Consider the following 15,250-nt stretch of genomic DNA (forward strand, 5'->3'; position numbering starts at 1 on the left):
CTGCAGTCCATGTGGGGTAGGTACACCCACAGTGCTGTTAGGAAGGGAGTTCCAGGATTTTGACCCAGTGACAGTCAAGAAACGGCAATATAGTTCCAAGTCAGGATGATTTGTGACTTGGAGGGAAACTTGCAGGTGGTGCTGTTCCCATGCATTTGCTGCCCTTGTCCTTCTAGTTTGGAAGGTGCTGTCTAAGCAGCCTTGGTACGTTGCTGCAGTGCATCTTGTAGATGGTACACACTGCTGTCACTGTGCGTCAGCGGTGGAGGGAGTGAATGTTTGTAGATGGGGTGCCCATCAAGCGGGCTGCTTTGTCCTGGATGGTGTCAAGCTTCTAGAGTGTTTTTGGAACTGCACCCATCCAGGCAAGTGGAGAATATTCCATCACACTCCTGACTTGTGCCTTGTCAATGGTGGACAGGCTTTGGGGAGTCAGGAGATGAGTTACTCAACGCAGGATTCCTAGCCTCTGACCTGCTCTTGTAGCCACGGTATTTATATGGTGACTCCAGTTCAGTTTCTGGTCAATGGTAGCCCCTAGGATGTTGATAGTGTGGGATTCAGCGATGGTAATGCCCTTGAATGTCAAGGGGAGATGGTTAGGTTCTCTCTTGTTGGAGATGGTCATTGCCTGGTACTTGTGTGGCACGAATGTTACTTGCCACTTATCAGCCCAAGCCTGGATATTGTCCACGTCTTGCTGCATTTCTACATGGACTGTTTCAGTATCTGAGGAGTCATGAATGGTGCTGAACATTGTGCAATCATCAGCGAACATCCCCACTTCTAACCTTATGATTGAAGGAAGGTCATTGATGAAGCAGCTGAAGATGGTTGGGCCTAGGACACTACCCTGAGGAACTCCTGCAGTGATGTCCTGGAGCTCAGATGATTAACCTCCAACAATCACAACCATCTTCCTTTGCACTAGGAATGACTCCAACCAGCGGAGGCTTTTCCCTCGATTCCCATTGACCTCAGTTTTGCTAGGGCTCCTTGATGCCATACTCGGTCAAATGCTGCCTGGATGTCAAGGGCAGTCACTCTCACCTCACCTCTTGAGTTCAGCTCTTTTGTTCATGTTTGAACCAAGGCTGTAATGAGGTCAGGAACTGAGTGGCCCTGGTGGAACCCAAACTGAGCATCACTGAGCAGGTTATTGCTAAGCAAGTGCTGCTTGATGGCACTGTTGATGACACCTTCCATCACTTTACTGCTGTTGAGAGTAGACTAATGGGGAGGTAATTGGCTGGGTTGGACTTGTCCTGCTATTTGTGTACAGGACATACCTGGGCAATTTTCCACATTGCAATGTAGATGCTAGTGTTGTAGCTGTACTGGAACAGCTTAGCTAGGGGCACAGCAAGTTCTGGAGCACAGGCCTACTGTACTATTGCCGGAATATTGTCAGGGCCCATAGCCTTTGCAGTATTCAGTGCCTTCAGTCGGTTCTTGATATCACGCGGAGTGAATCGAATTGGCTGAAGTCTGGCATCTGTGATGCTGGGGCCTTCAGGAGGAGGCTGAGATGGATCATCGACTCGGCACTTCTGGCTGAAGATTGTTGCAAATGCTTCTGCCTTATCTTTCGCACTGATATGCTGGGCTCCCTCATCATTGAAGACGGGGATATTTGTGGAGCCACCTCCTCCGGTTAGTTGTTTAAGTGTCCACCACCATTCACGACTGGATGTGGCAGGACTCCAGAGCTTAGATCTGATCCGTTGGTTATGGGATCGCTTAGCTCTGTCTATCGCAAGCTGCTTACACAGTTTGGCATGCAGATAGCCCTGTGTTGTAGCTTCACCAGGTTGACACCTTATTTTGAGGTATGCCTGGTGCTGCTCCTGGCATGTTCTCCTGCACTCTTCATTGAACCAGGGTTGGACTCCTGGTTTGATGGTAATGGTAGAGTGGGGGATATGCCAGGCCATGAGATTACAGATTGTGGTTGAGTACAATTCTGCTGCTGCTGATGGCCCACAGCGCCTCATGGATGCCCAGTTTTGCATTGCTAGATCTGTTCGAAATCTATCCCATTTAGCACAGTGGTAGTGCCACACAACACGAAGGAGGGTATCCTCAATGTGAAGGCGGGACTTCGTTTCCACAAGGACTGTGCGGTGGTCACTCCTACCAATATTGTCATGGACAGATGCATCTGCAGCAGGCAGATTGGTGAGGATGAGGTCAAGTATGTTTTCCCCTCTTGTTGGTTCCATCACCACCTGCCACATACCCAGTCTAGCAGATATGTCTTTTAGGACTCAGGCAGCTCAGTCAGTAGTGGTGCTACCAAGCCACTCTTGGTGGTGGACATTGAAGTCCCCCACCCAGACCTCCAAGTGCTGTTCAACATGGAGGAGTACTGACTCATCAGCTGAGGGAGGGCGGTAAGTGGTAATCAATAGGAGGTTTCCCTGTCCATGTTTGACCTGATGCCATGAGACTTGATGGGGTCCAGAGTCAATGTTGAGGACTCCCAGGGCAACTCTCTCCCTACTGTATACCACTGTGCCGCCACCTCTGCTGGGTCTGTCCTGCCGGTGGGACAGGACATACCCGGGGATAGTGATGGCAGAGTCTGGGACATTGTCTGTAAGGTATGATTGCGTGAGTATGACTATGTCAGGCTGTTGCTTGACTAGTCTGTGGGACAGCTCTCCCAACTTTGGCACAAGCCCCCAGATGTTGGTAAAGAGGACTTGGCAGGGTCGACAGGGCTGGGTTTGCTGTGGTCGTTTCCGGTGCTTAGGTCGATGCCGGGTGGTCCGTCCGGTTTCATTCCTTTTTATTGACTTTGTAGCGGTTAGATACAACTGAGTGGCTTGCTGGGCCATTTCAGAGGGCATGTAAGAGTCAACCACATTGCTATGGGTCTGGAGTCACATGTAGGCCAGATCAGGTAAGGACAGCAGATTTCCTTCCCTAAAGGACATTAGTGAACCAGATGGGTTTTTACAACAATCGACAATGGTTTCATGGCCATCATTAGACTAGCTTTTTAATTCCAGATTTATTAATTGAATTCAAATTCCACCTTCTGCTGTGGTGGGATTTGAACCCATGTCCCCAGAGCAATACCCTGGGTCTCTGGGTTACTAGTCCAGTGACAATACCACTACACCACTGCCTCCTCAAAACCTTTTTTTAACCATGCCTTAAGTTCCCAATCTTAGTCTCTCCATTTCTCTCCCCTTTTCCCATGACTCCATACACCTTCAACCTTATTGTAAAGTGCTCTGAAATATGACAGGTATTATATAACTACAAATTGGTTTCGAATGAGATGAACTTTCAATCACTGCATTTCAAGGCTTAAAGCTCACAACCTGGATTTTGCTAGTATTGATTGGTTTGCAGCCGAGTAGTCCCAACCTTCATCAATCTTTTTCACCATACAGGGCAGTTTCGAAGCTTACCACACCAGGGAGGGAGCTGCTGCAGCCAGTTAAAGGGCAACATCGCTTTTGAGCACGATGGCAGAAGCAGCAGCCTCATGGATGTCAGCAGCTGGAAAGGCCATTAGGTTTTCTGATGTGGTCAGTACAGTTGCTGCTGGCAGGAAGGAGGGTGAGGAGGGACCATCTGATGGGCAGTGAATGTAAGCGGCCGCAGGATGCAGGCAGTCTGGGGGAAGTAGCCGAGGCAGTCAGTGAAACTTCCATCACAACAACTATTGCACAATGCAGAAAAAGCTTCAGTGATCACACAAGAGGGGCCAGGGCAAATCAAAGCACTGGTGCCAGTATACATCCTCTACCACCCAGACAGATTCACTTCTGCAAAGAAAAACCTCTCCAAACAATAAAGCACCTTATTTACACAAAGCCACTCTCTCAAATCACTTTACCACTAAAGAGGTTTCTGTTCATCTTCAAGGACACCTCTTTTAGAGGGGCAAGGCCCCTTCATTTCTCATCATCATAGCATGTATGATTTCATACGGTGCCAGTCTCCATGACACTCACAGGCCTATAGTATGGTTGTTGTTCCCTTCCGAATTAAAAAGGCATGCAACTAATATGGCATGAGGACAAATGAGGGGAGGACCACCATTACTGAAAACTTTTAGGTGACAGGAAGAAGAGGTGTTAAATATAATGAGCAGATGGACAGAAGAGAATGAGGGAGAGGGTGAACTAGGAAGAGGACATTAGTAAAGGCTGGGTAAGGATCATTATATGTAATTTCACCTTGTGTTTTGATAAAGTAGCGCAATGCCCTTTCACTCACTCACTATTTCAACACCAAATGTCAATATGTACACAGCTAACTAAATTCTAATTAAAATGGCAAATAGAATGTTGGCCTCTACCTCAAGAGTCCTGGAAGACAAAGGGGTAGAAGTTATGCTACAGCTATACAGAGCTCTAGCTAAACTTCATCTACATTCAGTTCTGGGCAGTGCACCTCTGCAAGAATATATTGGCCTTGGAGTGGGTGCAGTGCAAATTCACCAGAATGATACCGGGGCTAAAAGGGTTAAATTATAAGGACCGGGTGCTTAGACTCGGCTTGTATTTACTTGAATATAGAAGATTAAGCTCTGATCTAATTGAGGTGTTTAAGATGTTTAATGATATGGTAGGGTAGATAGAAACTATTTTGTCTGGGGTGGGGGATGGGGCAGGGAATCTAAAACAAGGGGCATAACCTTAAAATTAGAGTTAGACTATTCAAGGGTGATGTCAGAAAGCACTTTTTCACACAAAGGGTAATGGAAAATCTGGAACTGTATTCCAAAATTTTGATAGATTTTTGCTAGGTAAAGGTACTAATGGCTACGGTATCAAGGTGGATAAATGGAGTTAAGATCTAACTGAATGGTGGAACAGGCTTGAGGAGCTCTGTGGTCCACTCCTGTTCCTACACTTCGACCCTCAAATCATAGGGGGTATAATGGAGGAAGCAGCCACCCACTTCAATAACTGTTCAAACATTTCCAGATGACAGCAGCCACCAAATTCTCACCAGCTCCATCCTGGCATCTCATTTATGCAAACACCAGTACAGAGACAGTGACGAGAGTTGTCACCAGGTGAGTTACTGAGCACTGGGGAGGGGGATGGGTAGCAAGGGCACCTTGGCATCCCTACTGACACACAAGTCCATCTGATGCCATTTTAAAAATGTAAATGGGAAAGCAGCCCATTCACCTGAGACAAGTCAAAAACTGCTAAATATGCAAATTGGTGTCCTGTGCAGGCTGTAGGACTCTCAATGCTTCTCTTGCCTCATCAACATGTGTATGCCCGCCCATGCAAATTTCAGTTATGGTTATTTGGGGAACGTTTAACATCCTAGGGTGATGCTATGGGGACAGAGACCTGACCTAATAGCATTCCCCTCAAACAATCGACCCACAGTTCTATTGAGATTAGCAAATAATAGTTTTGGCATGCAGCCTATGACAGTTGAATATATACTGGGGCAAAAGTCCTAGGGGACACATGTCAGCATAGGTACCTGATTCACCCATTGGAAATCTTTGTTTCTGATACTGGTGGATTTTCTGGGTCAGAGGTGGAGCTTCATTTTAGTAAACAGAGCACCTGAGTTATTCGGGAAGCACCTTGGATGCCTGCCAAGGGTGGACAGGCAGCAAAATGCAGCTTTGGTGTCAGGTCCAAAAGAAAAACAAGTGCTCCCATGATCTGAGTGGAGCCCTGAAGTGGGCCTCATTCCTGCTATTTGACAGGTTGGTACATCTGCTTTCATTCAACATACCAGTCTGCAAATGTCTCACTAGGTAGAGGATATGAAAACTCCTGGCTTGGAATTCCCCAACCCTTATCATGCTCCGTCCTAAGTCCTGCTTTGTTTGGGATGAGCAGAGGTTCTATTCTTGCATGGCTCCATGAAAACTACAGGCAAGAGTCAGGAAGTGGATATGTTGGGTCCTAGTCTAATTTGGAACCCTGACAGGAATGCAATGCACTGCATTTTCAGCCCCATTCTGAGAATTTAGTGAAAATGTATTTGGAGCTGATGAATGAGTTTCAGTTTTCTCTTGTTCATTTAACCAATTAGTTATTGCTGCTCTGTCTCTATCTGACCCCATTCCAAATCCTGTGTATGGATTTATTTGCAGATTAGGGACAGGCACCTGCATCAGTAGCATTAGTTCAGTAGAACACACCCACTAGAACTGGGATGTCAAAGGGCTCCCTGTCAGAGGGCTCCTTGCTGCTACACGGGAGCAGGGGTTGGTGGGGGTGGTGGGGGGTGGATGTAGTGGTGACGGCCAGGGCACAGGCCAGTCCTGCTGAAGATTAAAACTCTTTTTGAAAAACTCCCTGGTGGGCCTCCAATTCTAACAGAAATTGATCCCACTGGTTTGCAACGCTTGCATGCAATGTGATATTATTTTCTGATATTCCTATAACCCTACTATTTCATACTCATCCCCCAGAATGGCACACCTTCAAAATGAAACGTAGAATTGAAAGCTTTGCTACCCTTGCATCTTTTAACATCTTAACTCCTAAAATCATTTAAGAACAAGCCAACTGTATGATGCACAGTTGCTTACTAACATGCAGACTGTAGACTCATCAATGCACCTGTTCCTTCAACCTACAACCAAAGCGAGACAACTTTTCCACTGGGACAACCGAATGCCACCTCGATGGCACAATCCTGAACTGCACACAGGTCTCCCTGACCAAGTGTCGGTACAGAAGGCCCATTTCTGCTGACATGCCCAGGAGGTTCAGTACAGTCTGTGACCTACCTAAATGGATAATAGCATGTCTGAGCTACTTCTCTCAGATACGGGCAATCTGCCTCTGCAGAATCCTCTGGAAATTCTTGTTCTCCTCTAGCTCCTCAAGGATAAGAGGAATTTCAAAAAGCGTGACATTTTACTAATGGGGCTCTTGCATATGTCAATTAAACTTTGTAGGTGGTAAAAAGAGCAAAAATAAAACAGAACGAAAATGAGCTCAATTCAATAAAACATAATGCACTTAAACTAAAGCTATAAAAAGTCAAAAGGTTGGAAAACCTCACCAAGTCACTGCAGAGACAACTGCACTGTCGGTTGAGTTACTGACAACAGCCAGCAGGTCAAACAAAAACAACTTGAACATGCTTTGTTGCAGACCTTCAAGGCTACCAGAAGCCTCAATTTAGAGTGAGTGGCAATTCCCAGGCAGATGTATCAACCAGCATTTGGTTAACATATTTAAAATACGTGAACTCTGAGATACAGCTAGGTAGGATGAAGTAGGGTACTCGCCTATAGTGAATTGCCTAACTTATACTGGGACAGTATGGGGTGAGAGTAAAATCAGGACCAATGTGTCTAATTACATCAATAACTAAGACAGTAAATTATTTTTATTTCTATTGTCTTATTAATTTTTTAGGGGAAAAGGGATATCCCTTGAAGAGATAGCTACTGACCCCTCTATGTGAGCCCCAGATACAGACTCGATGCAACCAATGCAACCTGCTCAGCAGGACAACCATTGAGCTAGCCATCAGACTTCTGAAGAAGTGATTCCAGTCCCTGGACCAGTCGGGTGGTGCCTGCCAATACCCTCCTGCAAGGGTCTCAGTCATTCTGATGGTCTGCTGCGCTCTCCACAACATGGCACTCTAGGGAGATGGGGACCTTGAGGACCTGAGGCCATGGAAGGAGACAGCTCATCGGGGGAAGAGCAGGAGCAAGTGGTGAGACAGGATGAAGAAGAGGAAGCAGACGGAAATGATGTTGAATTGAGAAATGCTCTTGCTGCATGACGAGATGGCCTCCTTCGATCACCCTCTGGGAAGAAGACCTCCCTCCTCTCCCTCATAGCCTCCAGCATTAGATCTAGGTTGGCATTGATGAAGAGAGGGGCTGCCCTACCCCGGCTGCCAGGCCTCCAGCTCCTCTGTGACATCTCGCTTCTCTCTGGTGCAGTGGAAGGCTTTGGCACAATCCATAGATCTCTCCCACAGGACAACTAGCAGCCGCAGTGATGACTGCCGTAATAGTCTAAATGAGTCCCACACGTCATCTGACTTACCTCCGTTCCCACTCCCACTGGCCCTAAGTGGACAGGAAACCTGTCTCCATACCAATTAAGGCTTTCCTCCCTGAAGATTAATCTGTATCCCCCGGAGGCTTGTTTTTGACCCGAAAACAAATCTGGCTCCTGTTTTCCGCCTCTGTAGCAAAATTTCAGCCCATAGAGTGCAATCAAGGGAAAAATAAACACACACACTATATTGGACTGCAATCTTTCAGATAACATATCCAAAGTTACACAAGTTGGTTTGGAAATTGTCAACTACACTGAAGAGCCTTTCAGGACAAATATATTAAAATGTTGTAATTTGCAGACAACCTAATTTAAATTAAGACTAGCAGTTTGCTGCTATACATCAAAAATTATTAAACAATGTCAAAAGTCCACTGGCTGTGTCTCCTTTGAATTGTTGTTGAATTTTCTAAGGTTATTACAGACAGATGCTCTTACCTGTTCCATCTGTGAAGTTCCGTACGCTCAGGATGTTATTGAGCTCTTGAATATGATTTTGTTTAATGTACTGCGTCTTTTCAGGCGTGTCCTGTAGCTGCATGGTAACCTCCTCAAGCTCTTTGTCAAGCTGTAAAGGGAAGCGGTGCACCTTCAATGAACACAGTTTAAATTCAATTATGCCTATGCGAATTGCTGTGACCTTTCCTAAGCTATGAGCAAAGAGAGGATTCTAAGCATCAGATGCTTCAAGGAATTTAATTGCAATTTGTACTGTGTCCAAGTTGTAGACAAGGGCTGGAATACTCCATTTTTCAGAGTGCATCACAGATTCATGAATTCTACACTCAACTCTCATCCTGTCCCATGATATAGCTGAAGTCAATTAATTAGGATGGCCCAGTGGAAATTAAATTGTCACATTCATTGGACAATCTCCAGTAAACACAAATCTATCAGAGCATAGATTGGCAAACAATTGGTGCCTGAAAAGAATTTCCCCTTGAAAGAATGTCTCTGTTACCATTAACATGTATCAAATGTAAACAAAGTATTTGCATTTTATAAGTTTAGAAATGGTAAATAACATGGCTGTGCTTTCACATAAAAAATATATATATTATAATTATTTCTCAGAGAGTGTGAGGTGGCCATATATGTGTCCTGACTCATCATGATCTGTAAACTGTATAACAGGGAGAAAAATAAAGAGAGAAAAATAAGTAAACAATCTCAGAAACTGAAAGGAGTCCTTCCATCTGCCAAGGGATTTACTAATTTTCAAAGTATGAGAATCCTTGGTTTGTACCTTCACTCGGGACTATTTACTTGCCAAGTTCTCATAAAAAAGCTAAGAAATTTATTATTGGTTGGCATTTGGGTACCCACTCTTGACGTAGCTGGCAATCCTCATATTTCCTTGCATAAATATTCATGATAATCATTTTCCTTTGAGTTTTCAAACAATTGTCCTTCTCGAGGGTATTAACTAGAACTTCAGTGCTGTCTTTGAAACTGTTTACATTACAGAGAGCATAGAACAGTACAGCACAGTACAGGCCCTTCGGCCCACAATGTTGTGCTGACCCTTTAACCTACTCTAAGATCAAACTACCTACATACCCTTCATTCTACTATCATCCATGTCGCTTAAATGTCCCTAATGTATCTGCTTCTACTACCACCACTGGCAGTGCATTCCACGCACCCACCACTCTCTGTGTAAAGAACCTACCTCTGACATCTCCCCTAAACCTTCCTCCAATCACCTTAAAATTATGCCCCCTGGTGATAGCCCTTTCTGCCCTGGGAAAAAGTCTCTGGCTATCCACTCTATCTATGCCTCTCATCATCTTGTACACCTCTATCAAGTCACCTCTCATCCTTCTTTGCTCCAATGAGAAAAGCCCTAGCTCCCTCAACCTTTCTTCGTAAGACATGCCCTCCACTCCAGGCAGCATCCTGGTAAATCTCCTCTGCACCCTCTCTAAAGCTTCCACATCCTTCCTATAATGAGGCGACCAGAACTGAACACAATATTCCAAGTGTGGTCTAACCAGGGCTTGATAGAGCTGCAGCATAACCTCGCGGCTCTTAAACTCAATCCCCCTGTTAATGAAAGCCAACACCCCATATGCCTTCTTAACAACCCTATCAACTTGGGTGGCAACTTTGAGGGATCTATGGACGTGGACCCCAAGATCCCTCTGTTCCTCCACACTGCCAAGAATGCTGTCTTTAAGCCTGTATTCTGCATTCAAATTCGACCTTCCAAAATGAATCACTTCACACTTTTCCAGGTTGAACTCCATCTGCTACTTCCCAGCCCAGCTCTGCATCCTGTCAATGTCCCGTTGCAACCTACAACAGCCCTCCACACTATCCACAACTCCAGCAACCTTTGTGTCATTGGCAAACTTACTAACCCAGCCTTCCACTTCCTCATCCAAGTCAATTATAAAAATCACAAAGAGCAGAGGTCCCAGAACAGATCCCTGCAGAACACCACTGGTCACCGAGCTCCAGGCTGAAAACTTTCCATCTACTACCACCCTCTGTCTTCTATGGGCCAGCCAATTCTGTATCCAGACAGCCAAATTTCCCTGTATTCCATGCCTCCTTACTTTCTGAATGAGCCTACCATGGGGAACCTTATCAAACGCCTTGCTAAAATCCATATACACCACATCCACTGCTCTTCCTTCATCAATGTGTTTTGTCACATCTTCAAAGAATTCAATAAGGCTTGTGAGGCATGACCTGCCCCTCACAAAGCCATGCTGACTATCTCTAATCAAACTATGCTTTTCCAAATAATCATAAATCCTGTCTCTCAGAATCCTCTCCAATAATTTGCCCACCACCGACGTAAGACTGACTGGTCTGTAATTCCCAGGGTTATCCCTATTCCCTTTCTTGAACAAGGGAATAACATTTGCCACCCTCCAATCATCTGGTACTACTCCAGTGGACAGTGAGGACGCAAAGATCATCGCCAAAGGCGCGGCAATCTCTTCCCTCACTTCCCGTAATATCCTTGGGTATATCCCGTCTGCCTCCGGGGACTTATCTATCCTCATGTCTTTCAAAATTTCCAGCACATCCTCCTTCTTAACATCAACCTGTTCGAGTATATCAGCCTGTTTCACGCTGTCCTCACAAACGTCCAGGTCCCTCTCACTAATGAATACTGAAGCAAAGTATTCATTAAGGACCTCCCCTACCTCCTCCGACTCCAGGCACAAGTTCCCTCCACTATCCCTGATCGGCCCTACCCTCACTCTGGTCATCCTCTTGTTCCTCACATAAGTGTAGAACGCCTTGGGATTTTCCTTAATCCTACCCGCCAAGACTTTTTCATGTCCCCTTCTAGCTCTCCTAAGTCCATTCTTCAGTTCCTTCCTGGCTACCTTGTAACCCTCTAGAGCCCTGTCTGATCCTTGCTTCCTCAACCTTAAGTAAGCTTCCTTCTTCCTCTTGACTAGTTGTTCCACATCTCTTGTCATCCAAGGTTCCTTCACCCTACCATCCCTTCCTTGCCTCATCGGGACAAACCTATCCAGCAGTCGCAGCAAGCGCTCCCTAAACAACCTCCACATTTCTGTTGTGCATTTCCCTCAGAACATCTGTTCCCAATTTAAGCTCCCCAGTTCCTGCCTAATAGCATTGTAATTCCCCCTCCCCCAATTAAATATTTTCCCATCCCGTCTGCTCCTATCCCTCTCCATGACTATAGTAAAGGTCAGGGAGTTGTGATCACTATCACCGAAATGCTCTCCCACCAAGAGATCTGCCACCTGGCCTGGTTCGTTGCCAAGCACCAAATCCAATATAGCCTCCCCTCTAGTCGGCCTATCTACATATTGAGTCAGGAAACCTTCCTGGACACACCTGACAAAATCTGCTCCATCCAAACTATTTGCACTAAGGAGGTTCCAATCAATATTAGGGAAGTTGAAGTCACCCATGACAACAACCCTATTACTTCTGCACCTTTCCAAAATCTGCCTCCCAATCTGTTCCTCTGTGTCTCTGTTGCTATTGGGGGGTCTATAGAAAACTCCCAATAAAGTGACTGCTCCTTTCCTGTTTCTGACTTCCACCCATGCTGACTCAGTGGACAAACACTCCTCGATGACCTCCCTTTCTGCAGCTGTGATACTATCCCTGATTAGCAATGCCACTCCCCCACCTCTTTATTCATGGAAAGAATAGAGAATATATGCTATATGGTTGAAAGCAAAGTGAGCACCTCTGTGATTTTCATTCGCAGACGATGGTTATCAGTCTGAAATCCCTCAAGCCGAGATGTATTTGCCTGGTTCACACTTGTTACAGAGGTTGATGTCTTTGAGTCTTCTTTCTTCTGATTCTGGGTGAATTGCAATCGCCTGTTCTGAGTAGCTGCATCAGGATTTGTTCTTAATGTAATCAGCTGTAGGGAGAGTTCCAGGAAAGGACCGTTTAGTGCAATCTACTAAGGGCAAAGAGCTCTAAAAACCTGTGGCTATTCAGCGGTACTTGTGTCGTAACTAGGTCAAGACCCAGTTACACCAGATCCCAACTTAGTAGCGAACTTTCTAGGGAGGAGCCTTTGCTTGCCTCTTTGAAGGCCATCGAGTAAAGGGGTGGAGTTGAGGGTGCAGACTCCAAACAATGGATCATGAGCCTTCACTGGGATCCAGCTTATGGTCAGTTCAGGCTCCGAAGAAGGGTCACTGACCCGAAACGTTAACTCTGCTTCTCTCTCCACAGATGCTGCCAGACCTGCTGAGTATTTCCAGCATTTCTTGTTTTTATTTCAGATTTCCAGCATCCGCAGTATTTTGCTTTTTTTTATGGTCAGTTCAGGTCTGCCTAGTGATGTAGTGTTTAAACGACAACAGTGTCTCTGTAAATGCTGACAGTTCCTCAGCACACACTGAGGTTCACTTTTCATACATTCTATTTTCATACACTGCATAGAATTAGTTTATAGGACTATCTCACAGGAGTGAAGTTTTTTTTGCTGATTGCAAAGATCAAGATACAAAATAAGGTAAATTCAGAGTCGGGAGCAGTGTCCACAGAAAGCATAGAGAATCAGCATTACACTTTTTCAACCTTGGCCCTGAAAGTTGGCGGCCCAGTGATCCTGGCAATTACGCCAGGATTGCATCTGTCAGGCACCTTTGTGACTGACACTGGTGAACTTTCCAGGGTCAGGGTAGGGTCTTTAATTAGCCTGTCACTGATGGGCATCTGTACCAGATTTCTTGGCATTGTGGCATGGCAGGCACTCCAAATGTGTCTCTCATGACTTGGATATGTGCCAATGGTACTCAAATGAAGGAAGCTTTTTCTGGTCCCATGAAATTTAGCTGGGCCAGCAAAGTAGGCCTGGCGTGGGCATATCCTGCAACAAGTCTGGACCCCAAGTGGGTCCGAGTTCTTGGTAAGTTACTTCTGACTGTAGCTCTGTTGACCGTATGCTGGCTCCCACTGAAAACCTGCTATTTGAGAATTCTGTTGTTGGTCATGCTTAAGATAGACAGGAACTCTGCCTCTAAATGGACAAAGTGGAAGCATCAGGGAAAGGCCAGGACCAAGCACAAGTGGTTCCAGTGTAGTTTCCAGCCATTCCAGTGCCAAAGTTATGGCACATCAGAAAGGTTGTGAATTTTATGGCTCCCTATTTTTGCTCCATCTTTCTTTCGAGTGTAGCTCTTGGTCGGGAGCACGGGTTTAGTGAATTAACCCAAATTTATTTATTTTTGCAGTGTTAAGCTTTTGTAAACTTCACGAGATTTTTGGAATCACAAATAATTTCCATGAAGAAATGTGTATTTTTTATTGATGAATTCTGCATTTATTAATATGAAGAATATTAGTGCTCATGTACCTAGTACCTTTCTCAAGCACTCCTAAGTCAGCTGTGGCACAGTTAGATGAAGGATATCAAGTTCCAGATGAGTCCCAAGGCTGGATTACTTCTGCAGTGGAACTGTGGGAAGCAGAGGGAGGGGATGATGGACATTCAGACTTCCACCCTCCTCTCAAAAACTTCTACAACCCATATCCACTTTTTGGTGTTGTCATGCAGGGAGGCTTTGAGTAGGATCCCTGCCAAAGGAGGGATACTGCTACTGCTGGGGATAGAAAGTTTTGCAGAGGGACCACCACTGCTGCATGAGAAAACATGGCAAAGGACCGTAAAGGAGTTCATCCAAGATTGAGGTTTACAAAGATAGGTGCTAGGGTCTGAATTGGAGGCTTCTACTGGGCCCTGTACCTCCATTTTCAGAAATTGCAGTCATTATTGCTGCTACTCTTGGTGACCCTCCTTTCTCCAGGCAATCCCAGGGATGGCAGAAAGAAGGCTGTCAGGCAGGAAAAAATATTTAGAATCGCACCCATTACCTGCTGATGTTTACATGCGGTGGGCTAGGGAGGGACTACAAGTCCCATTGCATGGAAATGCCAGCAGGGAGTGAGGCATGGATTTTGTACTCAAGACAGGCACATAGCTTTAGACCTTATTCCCTGATCTTATCTGCTCTTCCATCACCATCCTGCCTGATTTCAGCTTCCAACAAAACTCTGGTCCCATCTCAATTAAGCTCCTCAGCTAAATCTAGAAATGGAATATTTATGCTAACCTGGTCCAACACTCACCCTAAACTTCTCATCCCTGAAGTTCTGTTGGGCTACCATCAATCTTCTGTTGTAACTGTGCTGGGAGACCAGTAGAAACTCCAGGGAAATGGTTGAAAGCACCATTTTCAGTCATTTGTGCCATTTTTCTATGATATCTTCCGGTCTCTCACCAAAGTTACAGAAGGATGCTACTGACCCCGTAAAAAAGAACCCTTTTGCATCCTTCAAAAGTCTCTTGGACTTTGGCTCAGTGTCTCTAAGTTAAAAGGTTATGGGTTCAATTCCCACTCCAGAGACTTGAGCACAAAGTTTAGGCTAGCACTTCAGTGTAGTACTGAGTTAGTGCTGCACTGACAGAGGTGCAATCTTTTAGATAAGATGTTAAAACAAAGCTCTGTCTTCCCTCTCTGAGCATGAGAGTTCTTCTTGGTATCCTGGCCAATATTTAGCCCTTAGCCACCATCATTAAAATAGATTATCTGTTCATCATCACATTGCTGTTTGTGGGGACCTTGCTGTGTGCAAATTGGCTGCCACACTTCCTACACTTCAAAAGTAGTTGGTGAAAGGCGCTATTTCATTGCAAGTCTTTCTTTTTACCACCTTGACCATATTTTCAATCAACTTTTCACTATTTATTGATT

General features: G+C 45.3%; 1 protein-coding gene across 1 annotated transcript in view; it reads right to left on the reverse strand.

Annotated features, from left to right (window-relative positions):
* gabbr2 (gamma-aminobutyric acid (GABA) B receptor, 2) overlaps positions 1–15,250 on the reverse strand; it is a 1,342,876-nt gene that overhangs the window by 18,713 nt on the left and 1,308,913 nt on the right. The window contains exons 16-17 of the mRNA XM_068053043.1: positions 12,223–12,405; positions 8,472–8,601 (exon numbers count right to left, since the gene is read on the reverse strand). Coding sequence (XP_067909144.1) covers positions 8,472–8,601; positions 12,223–12,405 — 313 coding nt within the window. The remainder of the gene's footprint in view (positions 1–8,471; positions 8,602–12,222; positions 12,406–15,250) is intronic.

This window comes from Heterodontus francisci, chromosome 2 (genome assembly GCF_036365525.1).
Source record: "Heterodontus francisci isolate sHetFra1 chromosome 2, sHetFra1.hap1, whole genome shotgun sequence".
Lineage (NCBI taxonomy): Eukaryota > Metazoa > Chordata > Chondrichthyes > Heterodontiformes > Heterodontidae > Heterodontus > Heterodontus francisci.